This window comes from Nicotiana tabacum, chromosome 7 (assembly GCF_000715075.1).
Source record: "Nicotiana tabacum cultivar K326 chromosome 7, ASM71507v2, whole genome shotgun sequence".
Classification (NCBI taxonomy): Eukaryota; Viridiplantae; Streptophyta; class Magnoliopsida; order Solanales; family Solanaceae; genus Nicotiana; species Nicotiana tabacum.
In genome coordinates, this window is record NC_134086.1 from 43,356,080 (window position 1) to 43,379,749 (window position 23,670).

The following is a 23,670-nucleotide window of genomic DNA, read 5'->3' on the forward strand; positions in this document are numbered from 1 at the left end:
ACGGCGACCTCCACATGATTCAAACTCACATTCGGCTCCAAACATTAATTAAACTCCATGTTGCAGAAAACTAAGAACCAAATCAAGAATGGGGAAGACAAAGTAATTTTTGTACTATTTTCGATTGTTCTGTTCATGTCTGTTTATTCTAGCTCTATACCCGTTCCCTCACCCTGTTTGTGTGTGTGCCTGTGATGCTGTTGAGGGAGTGCCGAAGAAGAAGGGTGTACGGTTGTTGCCCGTTTTCCGGCGAGCCCGAAGCTGGAAGAACGACGATCCGTTGGTGCATGTGTGCGTGTGTCCGGCGTTAGGTTGCCGGAAGTTGTTGTTGGAATGAAAAAGAAGATGGAATTCAGATGGGGGGTTGTCGTTTGGTTGAAGAAGAAGCAGAACGGTGGGGGAGGGGTCTATTCTAGGTTGAAAATGGCACAGCTTCTTATTTTAGGTTAGCTCATTTTTTAGATTTTAGGCCTTAGGTCCCTAGGTCTAGGTATTTTTTAGGCTAATTTTTGGTTATATAGAAAGGGTTTTTAGGATAAGGGGTATGGGTTTGGTATTATTGGGCCTTAAAATTGGGCCAAAGACTAAAAAATGAACTACAAGATTAAAATGGGATAAACTAACCCAAAACTAACTCTTCCTTCTAAATATACATTTTATAATATAAAAATATAAAACTAATCTTAATTAATTGAACTAAACTATATTAAAACATGAAACTATTTTTTTGTGTTTTCAAGATTATATAAAAATAAATATAAGGTACTATTTTGTATATTTTTATTTAAATTTATGAAAGATACGTAAACTAAAATATTTTTTTGTAATTTTTATTTTTTGTGACAAAATAAAGTAAAAGAGTCAAAATTAATTGAAATAAAGATATTAGGCCTAAACTAAATATTTACATGCTAAAATATAAAAAATCTTGGGGAGGGTCAAAAATCACATGTCTAAAGCTGCCCCTCTTTGACTGGAAATACGAAGTATTTTCAGACAAAGAACGACTAGACAGGTTTTTTTACCCGACCCTTATTTAAAGAGACCAAAAGCTAAAAGAAAGGAGAATGTGACTGAGCCCTGGTATCTGAGCTGCCTACATATCCTTGGCTATAAAGGAATCAGGCTACGTGTAGTTCAGAAGTGAGTGAGATGATGGAGTATACCAAGGTGGAGAGTTGATCGAGGTGTCATTCCGTCGAGGTTCTGGTCCGCGGTCCTGTTATTACATCAAAATCAAAAAATGAAAAAGACTAACTAAGCCTGTCAACTACAAGTTACAAGATTCCTATCTATGAGTCTTCTAACTTGATCTTGCAATTTCTGCAGCTTTGTTGACTCGTACTTTCCATGTGAGCTTCCTTTGTTGCTGACTTGAATTGCATTCTGAAGTGAATCCCCTTGTTTTCCAGGTGGGCGGCAGATTGCTGAAACTCGAACTGCTTTCCTTGAAACTTAAGTTGTTTTCCCTTGTTCTCCAGGTGGGCGCCTGATTGCTGAACTTGAACTGTCTTCCTTCGAAACTTGAGTTGCTTTCCCTTGTTCTCCAGGTGGGCGCCTGACTGCTGAAACTCGAACTGCTTTTCCCTGAAACTTGAGCTGCTTTTCCTTGTTCTCCAGGTGGGCGTCTGATTGCTGAACTTGAACTGTCTTCCTTTGAAACTTGAGTTGGTTTCCCTTGTTCTCCACGTGGGTGCCTGATTGCTGAACTCGTCCTGATTTCCCTTGAAACTTGAGTTGTTTTCCCTTTTTCTCCAGGTGGGTGTCTGATTGCTGTACTTGAACTGTCTTCCTTTGAAACTTGAGCTGTTTTCCCTTGTTCTCCAAGTGGGCGCTTGATTGCTGAACTTGAACTGTCTTCCTTCGAAACTTGAGATGTTTTCCCCTGAAACTGTTTTCCCTTGAAACTTGAACTGTCTTCCTTTGTTCTCCAGGTGGGCGCCTGATTGCTGAACTTGACCCGTTTTCCCTTGAAACTTAAGCTGTTTTCCCTTGTTCTCCAGGTGGGCGCCTGATTGTTGAACCTGAACCGCTTTCCTTTGAAATTGCTTTCCTTTGAAACTTGAACTGTCTTCCCTTGTTCTCCAGGTGGGCGCCTGATTGCTGAACTTGACCCGCTTTCCCTTGAAACTTGAGCTGTTTTCCCTTGTTCTCCAGGCAGGTGGGTGCTTGATTGCTAAACTTGAACCGCTTTCCTTTGAAACTTGAATTGTCTTCCCTTGTTCTCCAGGTGGGCACCTGATTGCTGAACTTGACCCGTTTTCCTTTGAAACTTGAGTTGTTTTCCCTTGTTCTCCAGGTGGGCGCCTGATTACAACAAAACAGACAAAACAAAAGAAATTTTTCTACCCCAGTTTGATATTGGGAACCTCTGTGAATGTTAACTGATTCTTGTTATAAGCATTAAGCTAAATTCTCTTATCTTGAAAATTTCAAACCAAGTCTCATCTCAAAAGTGAAAAACTTATGCTAAATTATTCTTCCCAAAAGTAGAACTCTCGTCAGACCTTGTCATTTGCGAGGGTCTCAAAACTTACTAAAACCTATCATCCAAGAGGGTACTTAAAACTTACTATCGAGCCTGTCTGGCACCTGCTTTCCTCATGGAGGGTTTCTCCGGAACAAACGAAATTTTTCGCCCCTGTTTCAGTCAAAGAAAAATTGTGAGTTTAACATGGTGGTTGGTTTGTGGCCTTAACTTTGAGGGCGATTTCTCCTTCACTTCCCATGATAACTTCGATTTCAACTCGAAAGACCTTACTTGTTTATTGACTAACCACTTTCTCTGTCACCCTTATCACAGAAAATACCTCTGATTCGTTTAAACCCAAGCCCTCTATCTGTTGCATTGTGCTCATAAATTGACATATACCGACCCTTCGTGCTTCACGTGAATCCCAAAGCACGTTAATTGCCACCCACTCAGTGCGCTCGCTGTTCTTTCCTAACGTATGCCACTGGCCTTGGTCTTGAGGTCTATTGCTCCTTCACTTGCCATGATAACTTTGATTTCCACTTAGAAGACCTTGCTTGTTATTGGTTAACCACTTTCTCTGTCAACCTTATCACAGAAAATACCCTTGATCCGTTCAAACCCAAATACCTTATCACATGAATCCCAACGCACGTTGATTGTTACCAACTCAGTGTGCATGTTGTTCTTTCCTGACTTATGCCACTTTGATGTGCTAGCTAGATCCCGTTTTGTGCAATTGGAAAGCTGGTGGCAAATTTTGAAGTCATTTCTCACTTGTTCTGACCAAACAGACTCAGGAAGAGGAGGTAAGCAAGACAAAAGGAACAGAGTAAAGGACAATGAAAAGAGATGATTCCTAACAAGTAAACTACAACGTAGAAATTTATCAGATGTGGATGTCAACTCTAATGATCATGACATGCACCTTTAGATTAAGTGGCCTAATTTGTCAAGCAAGTCTAATGTTCAACTTTTGTTATACCTCTTCGCCGTGAAATTGGGCTTCAATGCTCCGATTATCCTATCTGATTCACAATCCTTATTCGACTTGTAGTGTCCGAAGGGTTTTCACCATCAAGCCTCTCTCATTTTGTTCTATCTCTCAACTTACTGTCGCCTTATGGTGCCTGTGAAGGTTTTCACCGATAAGACTCTCTCATTTTTTTTCTTTTCTTCTTCTTTCCTCCGATTTTGTAGATGACAAGGCATTGACCATAGTAAAAACATCATACACTCCTAGCATGGCTAACTTAGCACTCTCAAAAATTATTTGGGAGGTCTTTTTGGACTGTAATGTGGTTTTTGGACAGGGTTAGAAAGGAAGGATATCACAAAGGCTCAAAACAACTAAGATAACAGGGTTAATTTATTTACAACTTTTGGAATCCATTTGAAAAACTTTGCCCCAATTCTAAAACAAGGGAATTTGACTCTCTTTTCTTTTCTTTTTGAGATGGAATTTCTAAGAAAGACTACCCCACTCTCGACTTCGTGGAATTATGAAATATTTTATTTGGTATGATCGAACCATAAGGCTACCTACGTATCTTGTGGTGACAAGAATCAGGTCAAACGTAGTTTACAAGACTACTTTTTGTTACTATTTGCCTTTTTCTTTTTCTTTTTGCTTTTTCCTTCTTCTTCTTTTTTTTCTCTTTTTTTTCTTCTTTTTTTTATCTCTTTTTTTTTCTCTTTTTTTTTTTAATTTTCCTTTTGGAATGAACTTTCTAAAATAAACCTATGGGGTCATGAACTATTTTTTTTCGTATGACTCTAACTTGATTCCAAAAAAGGGGAGGTCAAAGAAATCAGTACAGGCTCAAAAGGGTATCGAATGGTATAAGGGTTTGGGTAGCTGAAAGAGGGTCTCCCAATCCCTGAAAATGCCAAGTACAACACATGCAACTTGACATGAAAAAGGAAGAGCACACACAACATTTCTTTTACAGCTTCGACATTGATATCACTGATATGCCTTCCACTTTTTTAGTGCCTTGTCAGGTACAAAACTCTCGTTGGGTGATTCCCTCTTCACAATGGATATCCTCTGTCAGTTCATAGCAAACTCCCTCGGCTTTATCTTGTTACTTGAGATGCACTTGAACTCAAAGTTGCTTGCTTCAAATTGTACGGGATGCACTCTTCTTTGACGAATTCTTGTCACCCTATTAACTTCCCAAATTATCTGCCCCAGTTTCACACCGTTCGGGCTTCAATGATCTTAAAATGTCCAAATCTGTACTTATTTCCCTCAAGTGTCCCTATTATCTTCAAAATTGCTTTAGCGCTTCATGACTAAACTAACTTTTAAGACTGGGCCTAGAACTATGCGTGCATGTCATGTCACTAGAGCCAGCAGAAAAGAAATATAAAAGGAGAAGAGAACTAAACAAAAAAATGAATAGAAATAACATAAAACAGAAAATTGCGCTAGACAAACGGTGACAAGGTTTGAACAACAAAACAAGCAAAATAAATTGGGGTTACAATCCTGAAACAAACCTAGACAACACTAAACGAGTTACTACGACTAAACAAACAAGTCAAAATAAAAGGATAGAAAGGTTTGAGCCACAAGACAATATCTGGATTACAACCCTGAAATAAATCGGGCAACAAAAATGACAACAAAATAAACCACCAAGATTCTTCCCTGGCTAGCCAAGAAAGGAGCATTTTTCCAATCACCAAGCTCAACATCTTAGCCACTGAGTTCTGCATCAACAGTACTAGGACCCTCACAAGTCTCCAGAACATTGACCTTAGCAAATTGCTTTTGGGTCCCTTTTGCCGGCTCGTTCTTAAGATCAACTTCCAGAACCGAGGGTGATAGCGCTGAAAGCTTTGCGACAAGTGGCCCTTCAAGGATCTCGGAAGAATTCTCATATTCCTTTTCAACACAAATCATACCCACCATATACGTCTCATTATGAACAGGCGATGGACTTGCTAGTGTCTACTGCATCTGGATTTTGCACAACAATGTCTCTTGTATCAATAAGCTTCTGAACTGCTCTTTTCAGATGCCAACACTTTTCCGTGTTGTGACCCGGTGCATTATAGCAATATGCGCACCTTTGAGAATAATCAAAATTCTTTGGACGAGGGTTTGCCATTTTTATCTGAATCGGCTTCAACATGTCCAATTGCCTCAACCTTTGGAACAAACTAGCATATGATTATCCAATAGGAGTGAAAGTCTTTTCTTTTTCATGTTGCCTTTTCATTTTGTACTCTGACCTCGGTTGGAACCTTTTGCGGGTAGGTGGTTGATATGCCTGAAGAGGCGGGTAGGATACTTGCGGAAATGGTGCAAGCCACCGCGAGTCCTACGGATGTGGAGCATTTGGTGGTGCATTGTGGATGGAGTACTGGGAAGGTATGGTGTAACTTTGGGGATTCTGTAGAGAGAAGTAGCATTGGGGAGGATTATCTAGAGCACAGGGGTATCCTTGTGGTTGATATTGAGGCTGTAAGCATTGAGCAGGACTGTCCACTAGATCTTGTTATTGGCAGGGCTCAACAACATCTTTTCTATTTCTCTTTCTTCCACCCAAACTTACTGAGATGTTCTGAACGTCTTTTGTAGTATCTTTCAATGCAAAATAACTCATGATTTTGCCTGACTTTATTCCTTCCTCTACCACCTCCCCCATTTTTATAACATCACTAAAAGGTTTACCCAAGGCCGGGATCAAATGACTGAAGTAGGTGGGCCCTTGGGCTTGTAGGAAAAGCTCAACCATTTCTTCTTCACCAACCGAGGGCTGACCCGAGCAGCTTGTTCCCTCCATCTGAGCCCAAACTCCCTAAAAATTTCCTCTGGTTTCTTTTCCATCTTAGATAGGGAGGAGCGATCTAGGATAATGTTTAGATTGTACGGAAAGTGTCAAATAAAATCTTGAGCCATGTCATCCCAGGTATGCCACTTATTGACATCTTAACGAGTATACCATTGCAAGGCTGCCCCAGTCAAGCCCTCACTAAAATATGTCATCAACAAATCATTTTTTCCGCCAACACTTCTCATTTCACTACAATAACCCCTCAGATGGGCTACTGTATCTCCACACCCATCATACAAGTTAAACTTTGGCATTTTAAACCCCACGGGCAGATGAACATCAGGGAACATACACAGGTTATTGAAAGACATATTAATCTGATTTCCCATCCCTTGCATGCTCCTTAAGGACTGTTTTATACCTTTTAGCTTCCTAGATATTTCATCTCGCCCTTCTTTTCCTGCGAACTTTTCATTTTCAACATAAGGCTCATTCCGAGGGCTCTGATTGTATGAGTCAGGAACCTTGTGGGCAACCTCTGAGGGGTAATATTGGGCATCATGAGCTTTGAGTGGGTGTTCATTGTTGGATCTATGAAGGAAAGATTGTTGAGACGTGGTGATCATGGGGATAGTGGATATGACAGGAGAGCAATTCTAGGGAAAGGTAATTGGAGGACGGGTGATGGAGCTACTAGGGTGGTTGGGAAAGTTGTGATAAGCGGGTGGATCTGGAGAGTATGGGGGATCATCTGGCACTATGACCGGAGTTTGGGTAAGGGTAGCATCTGAGAAGCTAGGTGGTGGTGGGGGTGGTGCTTTTCCAGTCATCCATGTCCGCCTTGTGTTGTCTTAACATCTTTACCTCGTCAACCAACCCATTGCCCTGTTCAACCAATTGCTTTTGGGCACCAGTATCAACCGACTCGATTCTGTTGCCATCTGTCATTGCCTTTCGACCTTATGTTGTAGAGAAGAGTTACCACTTTAAGAACCACAAACCAACCACCCTTCTGCTATGAAGATAACAAAAATAAATAAAATGAAGTCATCATGTTAGCGTTAGGGCATTTAACAGCTAAAAATATCACATTACGTGCAATGCACCTAGCAACAATTAACGGTTCAAGAACGACTTCGAGGGTCACAAGGTCACTTGGCATCATCCCAATTTGTTTATTTCAATCTCCTCTTTTCTTCTCTTTTCTAGCATTTCTTAGCTTGCTCATTTTCCTTCCCTTTTATTTCTTTCTGATTATCACTCTTTTTTTTCCTCTCATTTCTCACGTCCCACAATTCATCCTCTCTTTTTTTCTTTTCTGGTCGGAGTTCAGTAATCGAAAGAGTCATCACTATGAGGTTCATCTCTCACTTTGATTTAAAAAATTTCTATCTATGTTTTAATCAATGTTTGATGATTATGATTGTCGTAGGATCATTCTGTTGTTTTGTTGTTTGCTTGAAACTGTTTTTTTTTTTTTGCTTAATTTAATTTGTTTTGTTTAATTTGAATTTGATACATTATTAGGAACATAAATGAATTAGTTAGCTAGTTTTTTTACAGTGATGAACACGTAGATATGTTGGGTTAATAATTTTGGGCTAGACTTCATTGAAAGTATGAAGTGAGCCACAACAGTGATTGGAATGAATGGTAATTGGGTTTGGATTGATTTAAGTAACTAATGGGTTAAATGAAAAACCGATTGAAGTTACATTCTCTCGTATGAGTGTTGATTCGCGGAATTTGATTTGGATTGTGGACTGAATTTTACTCTATTAGGCTTAGAAAACTTCTCTTGCTTTCATTTTAATTTCGTAATATTTAATCGTTAGGAGCATGCTAGGCCGACCTTACCCAGGTAGGCGAACCTTTAGGCACGTTTTGAATTTATTACCGTGATTATGTACACGTTCGCGTGATATAATTATGGTTTCTAAATGAATATTCGTAGCTTGCTTTAGGCGCGTTTAATATATCGTCGTGATTGTGGACACGTTCGTGTGACATAATTACGATTCCTTAAGGATAGATTGAGGTGTGTCATCCATAACTAAATCGCTCATGGCCTTCACATTAATTTTATAACTTAGATACTAAAAAATAAAAAATAAAAATGTTCGTAGTTGCTTTAGGCGCGCTTAATATATCAAGTCACAAGCATGTGATTGCTATATAAAATTTATCTCGGGTATACTTAATAAATTGGTATATATTTCGATTTCAATTTAGCAATTAATTATTAATAAAAATTAACATGATTCAAGGTAAATATCAATTGTGTGACATGCGTCTAGCTTTTGATTGAACATAGCAACTGAGTCACACATTGTATTTACGGCCAACTTTTTTACTTTTTTTAATTTAATATAATATAATTCTAAGAATGATGTACACATTTTTTCTTTTAATAATGATGGTGTCTGAATTAATTTGTACATAACTTAATTATTTTATTAGTTACCTGCTATCTTTCACACCGTATATATTAAGTAACTTTGTCCGTCAAAGCTGAGTAAAATTCACTTTTTGTTTGTTTTATTTACTGAAATTTGAACCCTGATTATCAAGATTTTCAGTCATTTCGTTAATCACTAGATCCTACCCTAAAGTGTAATTATAATATTATATCTTATTTTAATATCTTCAGCTTATCACTTGGACAGCATTAAATTAAATTAGTGTATTCTTATATAAACATAGAATACAAGTAAAATTTTCCGTGTATATGCGAGAAAGGTTCGAATCGAAAACATTTCAACTATAGGCACCTTAGGATAACCAAAAATGTGGTGCAATGGATGTGGTTGTTTCTTCCTTAACCAGAGGTCTCGAGTTTGTGATCTAGGTATGAAAAAATCTTGGAATTTTTACCTCCTATAGCAAAAGTTAACACCTTATTTATTTTAAATAAATACCATTTAAAAAAATTATATTCTATAGATACCTTTTAATGTTTATAGCAAAATATCTAATTTTGGTTACCTCCTACCCCTAAGCCACTAAATACGCTATTTAGTTTCACTATTTTCTTTCTCTCTACTTTGATACATCACATTCTCTTCCCCCATCCCATTAAAATTTCCGCTCTCCTCCTCCTTCTAATGTCATCTTCTCTTTGATTCACTTTAATCAATCCTTCAAAATCCAGCGACCAGCAGCACAGCAACAACAAACCCTAACCCGAAGACCCAATCATGCCGAAGCAAATCCACGAAATCAAGGATTTCCTTCTCACACCAAGAAGGAAGGATGCACGATTTGTCAAGATCAATAAGAATAAGGATATGGTCAAATTCAAGGTTCGCTGCTCCAAGTACCTTTACACACTCTGTGTGTCCGACTTAGAGAAGGCCGACAAGTTGAAGCAATCACTTCCTCCAGGTTTGAGCGTGCAAGATCTTTGAAGATGGAAGGACTATTTGGCTACAAGCGGAAATTAGGGTTTGTTCTTGAGCAAAGACGACGGAGTTTGAGGCTGAGCAACTTGATTTTCTGTTAATATATTTCAATGTATATTCAACATATCACGTTGTATTTTCATGTATTTCATTGTACTCATTGTCTTTTTTTTCATTGTAATTCAATGTATCTCGTTGTATTCCGTGTATTTCATTGTATTCACTGTCTTTTTTTCATTGTATTTCAATGTATCCCGTTGTATTTTATATATTAATATATTTTTTTAATTAATATAATTTATGTATTCAGATGTATTATATAATTTCTCTGAAAATTGCTATGTTTTTGGGATTTTTCCAGTTGAGAATCTTTTTTATAACCGAAAATACAAATTTTGTGTGTTATAATTGAGTTTGTTGAGTTGTAATAGGAGTCTATTATGTTAATTGATACACTTTCCGTTTAAAAACAGTGTAATCCCTTGTTTCACACCGTGAATACAGTCGAATACAGTAATTTGTCCAGCTGTAATCCCATGTTTCACGCCATGAATACAGTCGAATACATTCGAATACAACAACTGATTAGCTGGACTTTCCTGATTCACGCCTATTTTTGCTACTGTATTCATGAATACAGTAGCTTAAATACATCAAATACATCATATAACCACAGAAAAGATATTTATAACCCGTAACATAGCAAATTGTATCTATAGATGACTAATTACTACTAAAAGATAGTGTTTTATGAAAATTTCTCAAAAATCTTTGGTAGGGAGCGTCCTCCCTCCCCCGAATGGACCCTACCGACGTGAATTCTGATATAGTCGGGCTCCAATTTAGGTACCGTACACCGAGTGGAAACCAAAAAAAAAAAAATTATAGGCAGCTTAGGGACACAAAACATTAGAGACGTGGCTCATTGTAAAATCCTATACGTGGATGTTGTATGTAACGCCATCCCAATGTCCCAACTATAAATACTCTCACCTTCCTTTCTGTCTCTTTCTCCAATCTAACAATTTAACTCTCCATTCAGTTAGCGGTCTATTTACTGAAAACTTAAAGAGCATAAACCCATAAAACCAAACTTAAATCACATATTTCATTTTATGTTTTTTGGGGTTCAAGATATAGTCTTATATACATAACAAACATTGGAGTATAAAGGGGATTAATTGAGGGAAGATGGGTCAGGCATTTCGTCGAGCAACTGGAAGGATCGGAAGTTCTAATGTCGATGCGGCATCGTCTCAACTGAAGAAACCCATCGACCGGAGACCCCCGCTCGCGGCGGCGGCGATTAAGACCCCTTCCAATAATGTTGCTCCAGTTGCCGGTATGCCCTTTCTGTTTCTACCTCTACAATATCAGTTCATTTATTTCAATTTTTCTTTTTTGTAATCGTGGAATTTGGGTCTTATTCATGCTGCAGGTAGCTTCAACTTTTTTATATTATATGCATAATTACTTACTCTGTACAAAAAGATTGGTAGTTTCTAAATAAAATTTGCACTTCAAAATTTTAGGGAGGGAGGAAGCATGTACCAGGTGGAATTAGGTTGAGGTGCGCGCAAGCTGACATCACCATTATCAAAAAAATTGAGGGAAAACATGAGTGATTTGAGAAAACAGTAGTGGCTAGTGAGTGACCTTTTTAATCAATTTCACCACTACAAGTACGCCTCAGTCCCAAGTTAGTTGGGGTCAGCTATATGAGCCCTCACTATTTTTTTGGTTCCATTTGGACCGGTTTCATTTCTCATCATAAGTTGAGCAGCTTTATGCTGGCCATTGACCTACCGCAAGTTTATGAAACATTAGAATAAGAAGGAAATTTAGGTTAGTTAATGTGTGGTTGTCCCTCAATTTTAGTTTCAATTAGAAGGGAGTCTGCAAAAACTGATTTGTTTGTTGCATGAATTGTTAATCATAGGTTTTGAGTTAAACTACCAATTTGAATGTGAGAATGAGATACGGAAAGAATATGGAGGTGGGATGAGGAAAATGTTTCTCATTACGGAAGCAAATGTTTTGTCGAGGTCTTTTGCTCATTTTGTTCATTCAGTTGTAATTTCCTTAAGAATATAATTAGAGCATCATTATTTATAAATCTATCAACTATGCATCTATACCAAACTAGCTGGGTTCATTTTTATGAACCTTCAGTATCAATTTCAGAGGAGTATTCATAATTTGACTGCAAACTTAACTGCAAGCTTCTTCATTTTTCTGGCTTGGAACGTGCAAAGCTCAATAAGTTAGTTATAATTAGAGCTTGATTCATTTAATTAAATAAGCCTGCTCACTAGGATAGTAGAACTGTTACGTAGCTAGAATGGTGAATGGTACTTTGGCATGCATGTGTACACAAGAGCAGAGGTCAATTATACCAAGTCGCTGTGTGAGCAGTTGGAATATGTTTATGTTAGTTTTTATGCTTTTGAGTAATCTGTCAATGCAAGTTTGAGAACAACGTAAGGCCAGCATTTGGTTTTTGTCCAGATAATTTGCTCATGTTAAAAGATAACTTTCAGTAAGAAACAGATCTCTAATCCACGGGAAAAAGAAGAAGATACGAAACAGATCTTTAATCCTATCCATCTTTTTGATATTTAGCATTGCGGAGAAAATTGAAAGTGTATCTTGCGTATCCCCTCAAAATATGAATTGATATGAATCCAGCTTATTGCAAAATTAAGTTTGAGTCTCCATCAGCGAAATGGGCCTATAAGATTGAGATAAAATGTGTTCTAATCACAGTGCACGACAAATTGTGAGTTTTGAATTAAACATTGATTTTATCCATTTAGGTGCCTTTTTGCTGCAAGAACTGTAAATGTCTTCACTTGTTTACTTTTCTATCTGTCTAGGAAAAAAATTAGCTTCGAATAATGTCTTCCAGGAGTGTTTGCTGGATAACAAAAATTACTGATTTGATAACTGGTGATTTGTTTTTGCTTCTTTAGATAGCAGCCCAAAGGATGCTGTTGGAAAAACCCTTGAAGAGAGAGATCCTAAGTTTGATGCAATGCTTGGTCAAATGGTTGGTAGAATTCGAGCTAAGCCTGGTGGGAAGCTAGAGATGGGTGAGGTGAGTTTCAATTGTTAACTCATTTCTTTGCACATTAATTTAAAGAATGAACGTGTGCCCTGTACCCTATTGACTCTGCAACTTTTGACACACCCACAGAATTATTGCATAAAGCTTTGGTTCATGTGTCTAATTTCTCAAGTGCGACATTTTTTCTTGAAAAAGAGGAAGGATGAGTGTGATTTAGAGGGGCCCATCTTGTCTTCCCTCGTAGGAAGTATATTCTAAATTTTCTTGTGCCATTTGGTAGGATAGCGCAAAAAGTCAACACAAAGTATGGAGGAAATATGTTTCTTCGTATTGTCCTAGTTTACCTAAATTTGGTCTATACCTTTCTCAGCCTTTTGCTAAGATAAAGTCAGTACCTAAAGTTGTTCTGTATGCTCCTTTTCCCCCCCAGCACCCGTCTAAATATCAAGGGTTTTAAAAGCTCGCATGCAATCTCCATACTTTTACTTCCTTTCCAACTCTCACATCTTATGTGTAAGCAAGGTGTAGCGTGAACTCTATGTGCTAACTCCTCTATGCTTTCAGTCAATTCTTTCCTTTTACTTTTTTTTTTTTTGGCCGAAAGGGGTAAGACAATGATATGATCACATGATCTATTTCAGGCATGGAGAATTCAACCTGTGTTAATCTGATGAAAAATGACAATCCTATAAAAATCTTTTTAAGTCTACGCTGTTTAAGTTTGTACATTGATTATGATCACCATGACTGCTCTCTTACATACTCCTATTTGTCATTTTTTAGATAATGGTCAATCTTCTGAGAAAATTTTATCATTTTTGTAGTTAAACCACCTCTATTATTAGTTTAATCTTGGCAGTTGATACTAGTGCAACTTTTTTTTTCTGTTACACCGAACTCTCAAGCGATTTTTTCTTGGGTGCAAATGAAATTAAGATCTCGTGTTATTCAACAATTAATTTGTGCTACATGATTAAATGCTTCAGTTGAAATGGAGTCTAACTTAGTGATAGTTGCAAGAATACATGTATCAGGTTACTAAGTTGTTAATGCCTGGCTACTGTGACAGGCATCAGTGGTGGAGAAGTATGATAGAGCTTTACCTAAGCTAAGGAATACAACATCAGAGTCTAGCAGATACGAGGAAAGGCCTGCTCCTCCAGGTACGTTGAATGTGGCACAAATAAGAGAAATTATACTCCTGCATCAAGGCAGAGCTGACGATCATAAAGGGCCCATGGATATCAACCAAATTGCTCAGCGGTTTCGAGTTGATGCCACGCAGGTTCAGAGGATTCTGCAGTTTGTATCATTGCCTCCGGAGGACACAAGTAAAAAGAGGAGCATTTGAGATGTCTATCATATTTTTTAGCCAGTGATGGATAGTTCAAAGTAATGAGAGAGTTGCCACTTCCCCAGAGGTGGTTTCCATTATGCATCAATTTTATCACAATTTTGCAGCTGTAAGTTCTTCTGTTGTAATAATGACCTACAAGCATAAGCCTGGAGAATTATGAGTGCATTTGCCATGATAACTGTAGAAATTGATCCTAATGATATTTATTGTACCAGAAGAGGACCCTTTTGTTCTTCACATTCGAGATGCTTAATTTTGCAGTCAGCTCGATGAAATTGCTTTGGTCTTGCAAATATCTAACTAAACGTTCTTGCAGTCAGCTTAATCAATTGATGTGGGGCTTTACCAAAATCAATACACTTGTGCTTTGTAATTGAAGCACAATATGCATTTGATATGTCACGCAACGGATCCTCCAGTTATAGCGTATGCAACAAGACAAATTGGTTTCTACAAAACGTTACTGCAGTCCAATGAACGTGGAAAATAAACAGATTTGATTGGTAATGCAATCTTGAGTGGAACAGTTAAGATACAAACAGGAAAAAAGAAAAGCTAAAAAAAAATCAAGAGCTTACATGAAACCTCTGATATTGCCAAAGACACAAAGAAGCGTGATCACTATAGAAAGGAGCTGAGTGTCTTGTAGAGACAAGATAACGCCATCCAACCGAATGAAACCTATAACATTCCCTTTTGTTACAAGAACTGTAAATTATGCCCTGAAACTAGTTGGTCTATTTGAACAATATAAACACTGCCCCATTTTTCACTTCTGTTGGGGCTTCTTAAGATACATGGAGAAAAAGAATGACCCAAAAACCAACAAAAACTCAAAATTATCGCCACTATCGAGGAGGAAGTAAGAAAAGAGCTATGCAGCTTCAGATCAATATGGACTCCAACCAGTCTGACGTATATTCATAAGCAACAAATGTTACAGCACCAGCAGGTGCAGCTTTAACAATTGAGGGGACGATCCCTTTGTAAAGTCCAGCCCAACCTTCCTCAAGCAAGATCCTACGCAAGCCATCGTACATATTCCTGTAGGCACGAGGCTCAAGTCGAGCTCCATATCTTGGATGCCTCTGTAGTCCTTCGATCTGCAAGATATATGGTTTCAACATTTAATTATTGTCACAAGCAATAAACATTCACTACATATGATTTCCTTCCTCATCTTTTTCCTTTTAACAATGTTAAAGGACACAAAAAGAGATTGATCACAGATAACAAGAGACAGATAAATGATTTGGCCCGAGTTTAATATGGCAATCGATTTACTAGATTGCACACATCTGCATTTGAAGATAATTACTTTTGTCATATTTATGAAAAGGTTCCAGAGTGCAGAAATAGTAAGAGTGTAAGTTAAATTTAAACAATTGATACCAAAGGGTTCCTTAATGAAAAGGTTCCTTAATGTATTGTTGTTACTATTGTTTGCTACTTGTTGCCTTATCTCCATTGTGCCTTGAGCCGAGGGCCTATCGGAAACAGTCTCCCTATCTTTATAAGATAGGGTAAGGTCTGCGTACACACTACCCTTCCCAGACCCCTGGGTTCGTTGTTGTTGTGATTTTTTTATACCAAAGGGGAAAAAGAATTGATCACAGAAAAAAGAAGCCGGATTAGAGAATGAACTGAATGAAGCAGAAGAGGAGGCGTCTATCTTGCATACAATACTTTTTGATAACCAATCTTGCATACAAATACTAGAGGTCCAAGTTCAACAGCTAGCTAAGAGGAGGCTTATCTTGCATAGAATTCCAGACGTCCCAAGTTCAATAGCTAGATAACGGTCCCAAAAGTTGCCAAAGACAATTTGAAAAGGTTTTTATAGAAAGATTCTAAATTTACGACAACTGGCTTGAAGAAAGAAATTTGAAGGAACTGGATCTTCTCCTGGTATCCAAAATTCCAGCCAGTTTATGACAGGCATTTGGACTTGAAACAGGTTTTGTTGGTTTCTTTTGATGAAGAGGTTTTGTTGGTTTCTTTGAAAACAATATATTCTGGAACAATTAATTCTAACAGTTGAATAGCAGAAAAAAATTAACTGAACTAATAAAAGATTTTTGTCTGCTCCAACACGTACTTGCAAGTAGCTGAAAGCTTCTTTTTTATTATTATTATTATTTTGAAGCAACGGTCAGAAAAATAAAAGATGGTTTAAACCAGGGCCTTTGTTTTTTGTTTTTGGACAACCACCCTTTGTTTTTTTTTTTTGTCCTTTTTCCTGGAAACCAGACACTACTTCAGCAGAACAAAAACAATCATTGTTTGGTTTAAAAGGGGAAAACAACAGGGTATTTTCCTCGTTTTAGTTAGACACCAAAAAAGCACAGAAGCCTACTTCGGGATAAAAGCAAACCGGTATAGGCTGTCCTTAAAACGGCAGTAACCCTAAGTTTTTCCTGTGTTCGGATTAAATGAAAAAAGAGAATCAATGAAAACCGAAATCTACCTGGAACCTCTTCTTAACAACATCGAGAGGATGACAAACAGCTTTTGCACATGTCCCAGCAGCTAAACCACAGATGAAAAGCTGGAAGCTTGACAGATGTTCATCACCATGGATCGCATTAGAAGATCTAAGATTCCAGGCCTACAAATGTCAATCCATATTGTGAGAGAGCAAAACTATTGTGAACAATTGCTACATTTAACCTTCTAATATGATTTCTTTTGAGCAAGAAATGGTTGTAAAAGAATATTCTGTGTACAACAAACAGGACGTTAGTAATCAAATGAAAGATAACTATTACGTGAAACTATGTGCATAAGCTTTTGACACATAACTACATGTCTCAGGAATCTCCAGAAAAGTGGAGTGAGTTTAGAAGGCCAAATTTTTTCAAGAAAAACAGAATTAGTGAAAAATGTAAAAACCACTAGGGATTAAAGTTCTTTGTCGAGTTAAATAATCTGAAAAGACATGGCTGAAAATAATCAGTCACCCTAATCATCAGATTCCTTTCTAGGTTTTTAGACCATCTGAAAATTCCTGGTTCTAGGTTTTTAGACCTTGTTGTGACGACTGACGACTAATGCACATATCCTCTCTCTGACCCCTTTAAGGAATTTGTTCATTCTTTCTGAACCAATCCACAGTTCTCGAAGTATCATTTCCAGAGCGGTATGACTAAAACTTGTGTAGTTGACTTTTCAAAGGTAATTGGATTTCAGTCAAATGTAATTTTAGATAGACATGCACGTCTAGACGAACTTAAACCTTCTACGTCATAATACTTTCCCTATACTTTATTGTTTCTTCTATCTTATCATGAAAAATATTGAAATCTAGCATTAAATGTTTCTTCTATCTTATCATGAAAAATATTGAAATCTAGCATTAAATAGCTTTGACCTAAACCCAGCTTGACTTTTGGACATCAAATCTTGAAAAAAATTCAAGACATAGTACCTCTTGTGCATTTAGTATTACAGATAGAAACATATTCTCATAATTTTACAGCTTATGCACATAAATGACCTCTATGAATTTTGAACAGGTGTCTCCAACAGAGCAGTATACAGTGTACACCCACTTCAATCCTGTATTGCCCAAGCAATTGTGAACAGTATCAAATATGGCAAGTGAGAGACTCCATGAATTTTTTTAGAAGAGGGTAAGAGGTTTACCATCAACCAGCGTTTGAATGTATCATACGTTCCAAATTGCAGACCAGCATAAGGAATAATCTCAACAAGAGTAGGTGTCAATCCAGAATACAGTCCTCGAATGCCACGAGTCCTGAATATATCAACAAATGCAGCCCTCATGTTTGGATAAACCTGTGCGTGAGCATAACACATAAGCTCCACAAAGCCTAGGAAAGATGAAGGCAGAAACAGTGTCATACTGTACTCCAACTGAATTAGAGAGTGTATAGCAAATCTCACATGACTTTTTCATTCTAAAAAATCACTAACATGAATTTCTGATCATTGTTTTTTTCATCTATCATCTACATATGCAGTTCTGGCAGACCCATTAACTTGAATCAGATGATGAATAAACAAGAATTTCCCCAACCAACCATTGCCTTAGTGCAGATTCAATACTTACTTCAGGTAGGACAAAGACCATGTTAATTTGTAATCAGTAGGCTCGAATCATTACAATGAGCCTACGGGAGAAGAATGAAGACAATGACACTGCATTCTTTTAAAATTTAAGTAGTTATTGCATAACCGATTCTGTATGCTCAATCGTCCAATATCAGTGTATTCGCATAATTGTATCAAAAGCATTCAGATGGAAAGTAACTTTTTGCAGTTTCTCCCACATGCATCACTTAACACCCGAGGACCCTAGATGTAAAATCGACACTAACCTACCACAACTAGATTTTCATTTGCTTGTTTCTCTGAAATGATAGTACCAATGAATCAACCAACTACGTCTATGTATAATTTTAGTAAAAACACTACATATAACTAAAGGTGAAGCTGAGTTTGTTAAGCTTATCCCTTTCTTAGTTTGTCCAATTTACCCAACACAAAAATGATTTGAATAGCAAGAGGCCTGGTTCCACATGTATGTACACAGTTTGCATCACATGCAAAAAAGGTTATATTATATTCAAATGTCATAGATAAGTGCCACGTACCTTTGGCTCTCCTTGAGAAGCTAAAATGGTTCTCAAGAGATCAAACGGATAAGAACCAACAGTAGCTGCACAGCCTGCTAATGCTCCACTGATATAAGAAAGATAAGGGCTCAAGTTAACGTGATCCTCTGCATCATAAAAAACAATCAATCCATCAGATGTTGACGCTTGCTTGAGGGAAGCACAAAATAGTGTTACTCAAAGGCATCTTTGACCAGCTAATATGTAAATCAGATTTCTGGACTGAACTTACACCCGATATAATTCGTCTGTAGTCAGATGCTAGAAGCACATAAGGTGCAAAAGTTGTACAGCTTGTAACATATGAGAAAGGGGGAAACTGAAGCATAAAATTTAACAAATCTACCCAAGCAGGTCAAATTATGATACAGACCTGACTTTGAAGAGCCACTAGCAAAAGTTTTCAATTTGTGTAACACTGCAAACTGTATGGCAGTATATGGCATAACCATCAGTAAAGCAGGAACGTTACCCCGCCAAAATCCCTGTCATGTGAGCAAGGAAAAAAGAATAAATTTGAGAATATGCATCATTGTAAAAGATACCATCGTCAAATCATTAAGACATCAGTAATACTAACAAGTAGAATTGCTCTTACAGCTCCTCCCCAAATACAAACAACAACATTATGGCAGGCCGGTGCACAAGGCATCCTGCGTGAACGCAGGGTCCGGGGAACGGGGAAGGGCCGCACCCTAAGGGGTGTGATGTAGATAGCCTAACCTAATGCAAGCAGTAGTGATTGCTTTCACGGTTGAACCCGTGACCTATAGGTCACACGGAGACAACTTAAATATAAGAAAAGTAGCATAGTTGTTGGACACCCAAACATCAAAAGTTAACCATCTTCAGAGGCAAACATGGATTAGCACTATAAACATAGAACATGGACAGAACAGAAACAGTTAATGCCACCGGTGATTCTTTTCTTTTCTTTTTTGAATTTAGTGCGAGTTTGCTTTTATGTCCTTAAATTGCGAAACGTAGAATTGTTAAGGAAGGACGGAGCTGCACGCTTGACCTAAAAATTAAACAAACAGCCATGTCACACCATTACTTTCACGGCCTTTACTAACACCACAAAAGTTTCATCAACTGAGGAGAAAAAATGACATGAGCAACATGTATTGTACTTTCGAGGATATAAGATGTGAAAAGGAATTTTCAAAAGAAGTCATACAGTGCATGGATATTGTTTATTTAAGAACAAATATTTTTCAGGCGACAAAAAGAGTATATATTCACTTTATTTGAATGCACGATAATTAATCTGACGAAGCATAATTAGCAAAACAAATGCACACCAATGTCAAGTGTCAAAAACTTTGGGATTGCTACATGCATCAAATAATTTTCCAGAATCCTAAAAGTCCCCAATATGAAAGGACCCTATACCGGAAAACCTTCTTCTCTGAGTATGTCTTTACTGGCTTGCAGCATCCCCGTATATTTTGAATTGCCATATACAGCTCTTGTTGTAAGCAAGGCCCAGTGGGTTGTGGGTTCCAGTTGAACCTGTAAAAAGGTTACAATATATCAAAAACATCATCTCTTGATGTATAATCATACTTGATATACAGAGAAAAAGCAAGACAATTTTTTATGTTAACCCAATAAAGAGGTTTGATGAAGATTGTGAGAATTAAAGATATGGGAAGAAAGAAATTCCTTTTTACTGTATCTACATTGTGTCTTACATTATCCCTATTTATATAGGGCGTGTACACATACCTAAAGCCTTCTCTGTCAATGTGGGAACTATACAAACAACATACACTATACATGAACTAACTCTAACAAAGATGAAGCAGCAAAGAAAAACTGTCAAAGGAGCACGAGAAAGCTGGATTCAGCGCCGTAAAGACTGCAGCACTAACTATCCGTTTACGGTGGAAATGTGTGGAAGAATTTGATTTTGAGAGAGCGAGAGTTTTATCAATTAATTGAGGGTTTCACTGCTTAACAAGTGAAACGTTTGAGTGAGACGCATGAATGCAAAATCATCAAAGGGCAAGAAAAAAGATTCACAAAATGACCATGCCAAGGCCGCGAAAAGAAGGTTATTTCTGCAATCACACATATTTCTGAAGTAAAGAAACTAAAGTTTGCAAAGTTAAAGTGACTGTTCTTCATGCCTTTAGGAGAAGTCAAAGCATCACAAACAAGGATAACAGTCATTCATCCCATCCTTAATAGGACTGGACTAACTTCGGGCACATCGTAGTCCCTTTCATGGAGCATGAAGAGTAAATCTACAGGACTAGAGTTGATGAGTAAACCAAATATATAACTATTTGCCCTCCTAGAATTTTATTTTAACAATGAATATAGACAAAAGCACTTACTCTTTGTTCTTAAAAATAAATATCCAATTAATAACAAAATAAGAACAATCATTCAGCCTTTATCACTGTTGGTCATTAATCATAAAACTGATTATTCAATCAGGCAATACTATGTTATGACCAATATTTGTATAAAATGCAAAGCACAATAGCAACAACAACTGCTACTACTACTGTACCTCACTACTCACTACTCACTACAGATACAAAAATGTGTTACCTGGAATCTGATTTTAATAACATCAAGAGGCGACGTCACAGTCCTAGATATACCGCCAGAAATTGCACCAGCCGTAGCATCTATAAAAGCTCGTTTAAGCTGCCCTGTTTCTTCCATCTCCCCTAATAACCACAACAACTATCTGCAATTCCAAAAATAACCACTCCTTGTGTTAAAACTTCAAAAATAAATCCTCAATTAGGTCCACTGAAACCCCAAAAGTTTCTAACTTTAATATTAGAAAAAACCTCATTTAGATCAACTGAAACCCCAAAAGCCAAGAAAACTAAAGACAGGTTCACATATAGAAACATGGGTCAATTTACATATTCTATAACATCCACAAAAATCTGAAAAATAACATAGAAAAAGAACTAGGAATAGGGTTAAAAAATACATTCTAATTAAAAAGGAATCTCTAAATAAGAAAACACCTAATTTGCCTTAAAAAGAGAAACTATTTAGTAAAGGAATCAAATGGGTCTGAACATATATGAAATTATAATTGAAAAGAGCATTAAAAACGGAAACTTTTATATCAAAGAACAAGAAATAATTAATACCTGAGAGTAAAGTAGGAGAGGAAGAGAAGAGTCATCATTGACAATTTCAAGAGCTCAAATTCAAAAAAGGTATTATATAATGCAATTTCAGAGTAATATTATATCCAGAAATCCGCGAAAGTGGAAAGAGGGAAATAGCAATATGGGGCAAACGGCGACCCGGGAAACTTCTTGGATGGCGGCGGAAGAAGTTTTCCCGGGGGGTGGCGGAAGCGGTGGGTAGGGAGGGCTAAAAGGCTAAAAGTTGGATTTAATGGCCTGTGATGTTTAGATGAAAAAGGAAAGAAAAAAAAGCGAGGGAGAGGAGAACAAAAGACTCTTCTTTTTTACTTTTTTTTCTGGGAACTTTGTTTCTCTATTTTCCTTTTTTCTTTTTCTTTTTTTGAGTGGAGTGACCTTTTTTCTTTTTTTCTTCCAAAGAGTGGTAACCGTTTAATAAAGGAAAAGATGATTGTGAAATTTTAACATTACATTTCAGCTGGTTTGGTTCGTAGACAAAAAATATCGAAATTATAATGTAAATTTTATAATTCTAAGGGCCGTTTGGTCATAGATTTTGCCAAAATATATTTGGATTTTTTTTTAGCAAATACATATTTGTTCATAAATTTTATCCATATTTTGGCAAATTCCCAAAACCCAAAACCCAAATCTCAAAACAAGCTCAAAACTATTATATTTTTAAAAAAATTGTCCCAAACTTTTGTATTTTATAAAAGAGTCCACCATTTATTATTTTGTAATAATAATATTTCGTCTTCTCGGTCATTTGATAGTGTATTATGTATTTTATTATAAAAATGATAATTTTGTACCAAATTTATTTATGTTCAGGACTATGGTATGCGATAATATAATGAATGTTATTGATGAAGGTATTGTTGGGTATTTGTAATAGTTTTTAGAACTTGTGGGTATAAGATATGTCTTATGTTTTTTCAAAAAAAAAGTGAAATATATTTTGAAGACCGATGTCCCATCACTTTTTCATCTTCAAACCAAACTTCATCCAAATCAGATTTTTCAAAACAAATTTGGAAATCTATGCTCAAACGCTAGCTAAGACTATAATTTCTAAATTAATAAATTTAACTTCATTTTAGTAGTCCTGGTCCTGGTACTGGTCCTAGCTATATATTTTACTACATTGTGATTTGTGATCTGATCTAGTAGAGTGCTGTCCCCACTCATTCGCATGGGTTCATTCCCTCTCTATTTGAAAGTTCTTATCTCTTATTATATTTCTTATAGCTAGAACTATTAAGCATATACTACCTGAGCGAATTATTGAGAAATAAAATATATTACATAATTATGGAAAATAGATATTTAATTTTAAGTTGAGTAAAGTTTTCTTTACAAATTTATCCTAATTTTAAAAGTAGATAAGAAAAATGAAGGTAGTGAAGGAATATTTTGGTGTTTTAGTTTTAGGTGATCTATCTAAAGGATTGCCAATTTCGATGTTAGAGTTTCATGTTCAATCATGTAAAAAATACTTTTATAATTGTAGTATAAAGTAATCTTAGCAATACGAAAAGTGAAAAATCTAACTAAATATTAAAAGGTAATCTCAAATTCTATGACGGAATTAGTTTTCTAATTTCAATAATCAAACAACCCTTATAAGTGACTTTTGGACGACTTCTTAGAATAAGTTTTGCATGAGGAGAAAAAGGAACAATTTTTGGACGAAACGTTTTCTCCAAAGCTCGTATGTTTGAATAACATTTTTTTAGGGAAATTTTGACATTTAATAGTCATCTTTTGACCTCTAATGATCATTTTTGTACTTTCAGCTGTATTTTCGAATTTGAAA

General features: G+C 36.7%; 2 protein-coding genes across 2 annotated transcripts; one reads left to right on the top strand and one right to left on the bottom strand.

Annotated features, from left to right (window-relative positions):
• Positions 1-10,714: 10,714 nt before the first annotated feature.
• LOC107780023 (uncharacterized) lies at positions 10,715-14,320 on the top strand. Its single transcript, XM_016600530.2, has 3 exons — positions 10,715-11,004; positions 12,635-12,759; positions 13,799-14,320. The coding sequence occupies exons 1-3, from the start codon at positions 10,854-10,856 to the stop codon at positions 14,078-14,080; spliced, it is 558 nt and encodes a 185-aa protein (XP_016456016.1). The 5' UTR covers positions 10,715-10,853; the 3' UTR covers positions 14,081-14,320.
• A 357-nt stretch (positions 14,321-14,677) lies between these two features.
• LOC107780024 (mitochondrial thiamine diphosphate carrier 2) lies at positions 14,678-22,223 on the bottom strand. Its single transcript, XM_016600531.2, has 8 exons — positions 21,852-22,223; positions 21,289-21,430; positions 20,119-20,238; positions 19,097-19,208; positions 18,703-18,830; positions 17,732-17,884; positions 16,554-16,694; positions 14,678-15,189 (listed from the first exon to the last, which is right to left on the bottom strand). Exons 2-8 carry the CDS (start codon positions 21,403-21,405, stop codon positions 14,971-14,973), a joined length of 990 nt encoding a protein of 329 aa, XP_016456017.1. The 5' UTR covers positions 21,406-21,430; positions 21,852-22,223; the 3' UTR covers positions 14,678-14,970.
• Positions 22,224-23,670: the final 1,447 nt, after the last annotated feature.

Excerpts from the sequence above, each read along its gene's own strand:
- LOC107780023 (XM_016600530.2), top strand. The coding sequence starts at position 10,854 with ATGGGTCAGGCATTTCGTCGAGCAACTGGAAGGATCGGAAGTTCTAAT. Across the intron at positions 11,005-12,634 it reads TAATGTTGCTCCAGTTGCCG|ATAGCAGCCCAAAGGATGCT; the intron begins GTATGCCCTTTC and ends TTGCTTCTTTAG. Across the intron at positions 12,760-13,798 it reads GGAAGCTAGAGATGGGTGAG|GCATCAGTGGTGGAGAAGTA; the intron begins GTGAGTTTCAAT and ends CTACTGTGACAG.
- LOC107780024 (XM_016600531.2), bottom strand. The coding sequence starts at position 21,405 with ATGGAAGAAACAGGGCAGCTTAAACGAGCTTTTATAGATGCTACGGCT. Across the intron at positions 17,885-18,702 it reads CTTCTCAAGGAGAGCCAAAG|GTTTATCCAAACATGAGGGC; the intron begins GTACGTGGCACT and ends GCTCACGCACAG. Across the intron at positions 16,695-17,731 it reads CATTCAAACGCTGGTTGATG|GCCTGGAATCTTAGATCTTC; the intron begins GTAAACCTCTTA and ends TGACATTTGTAG.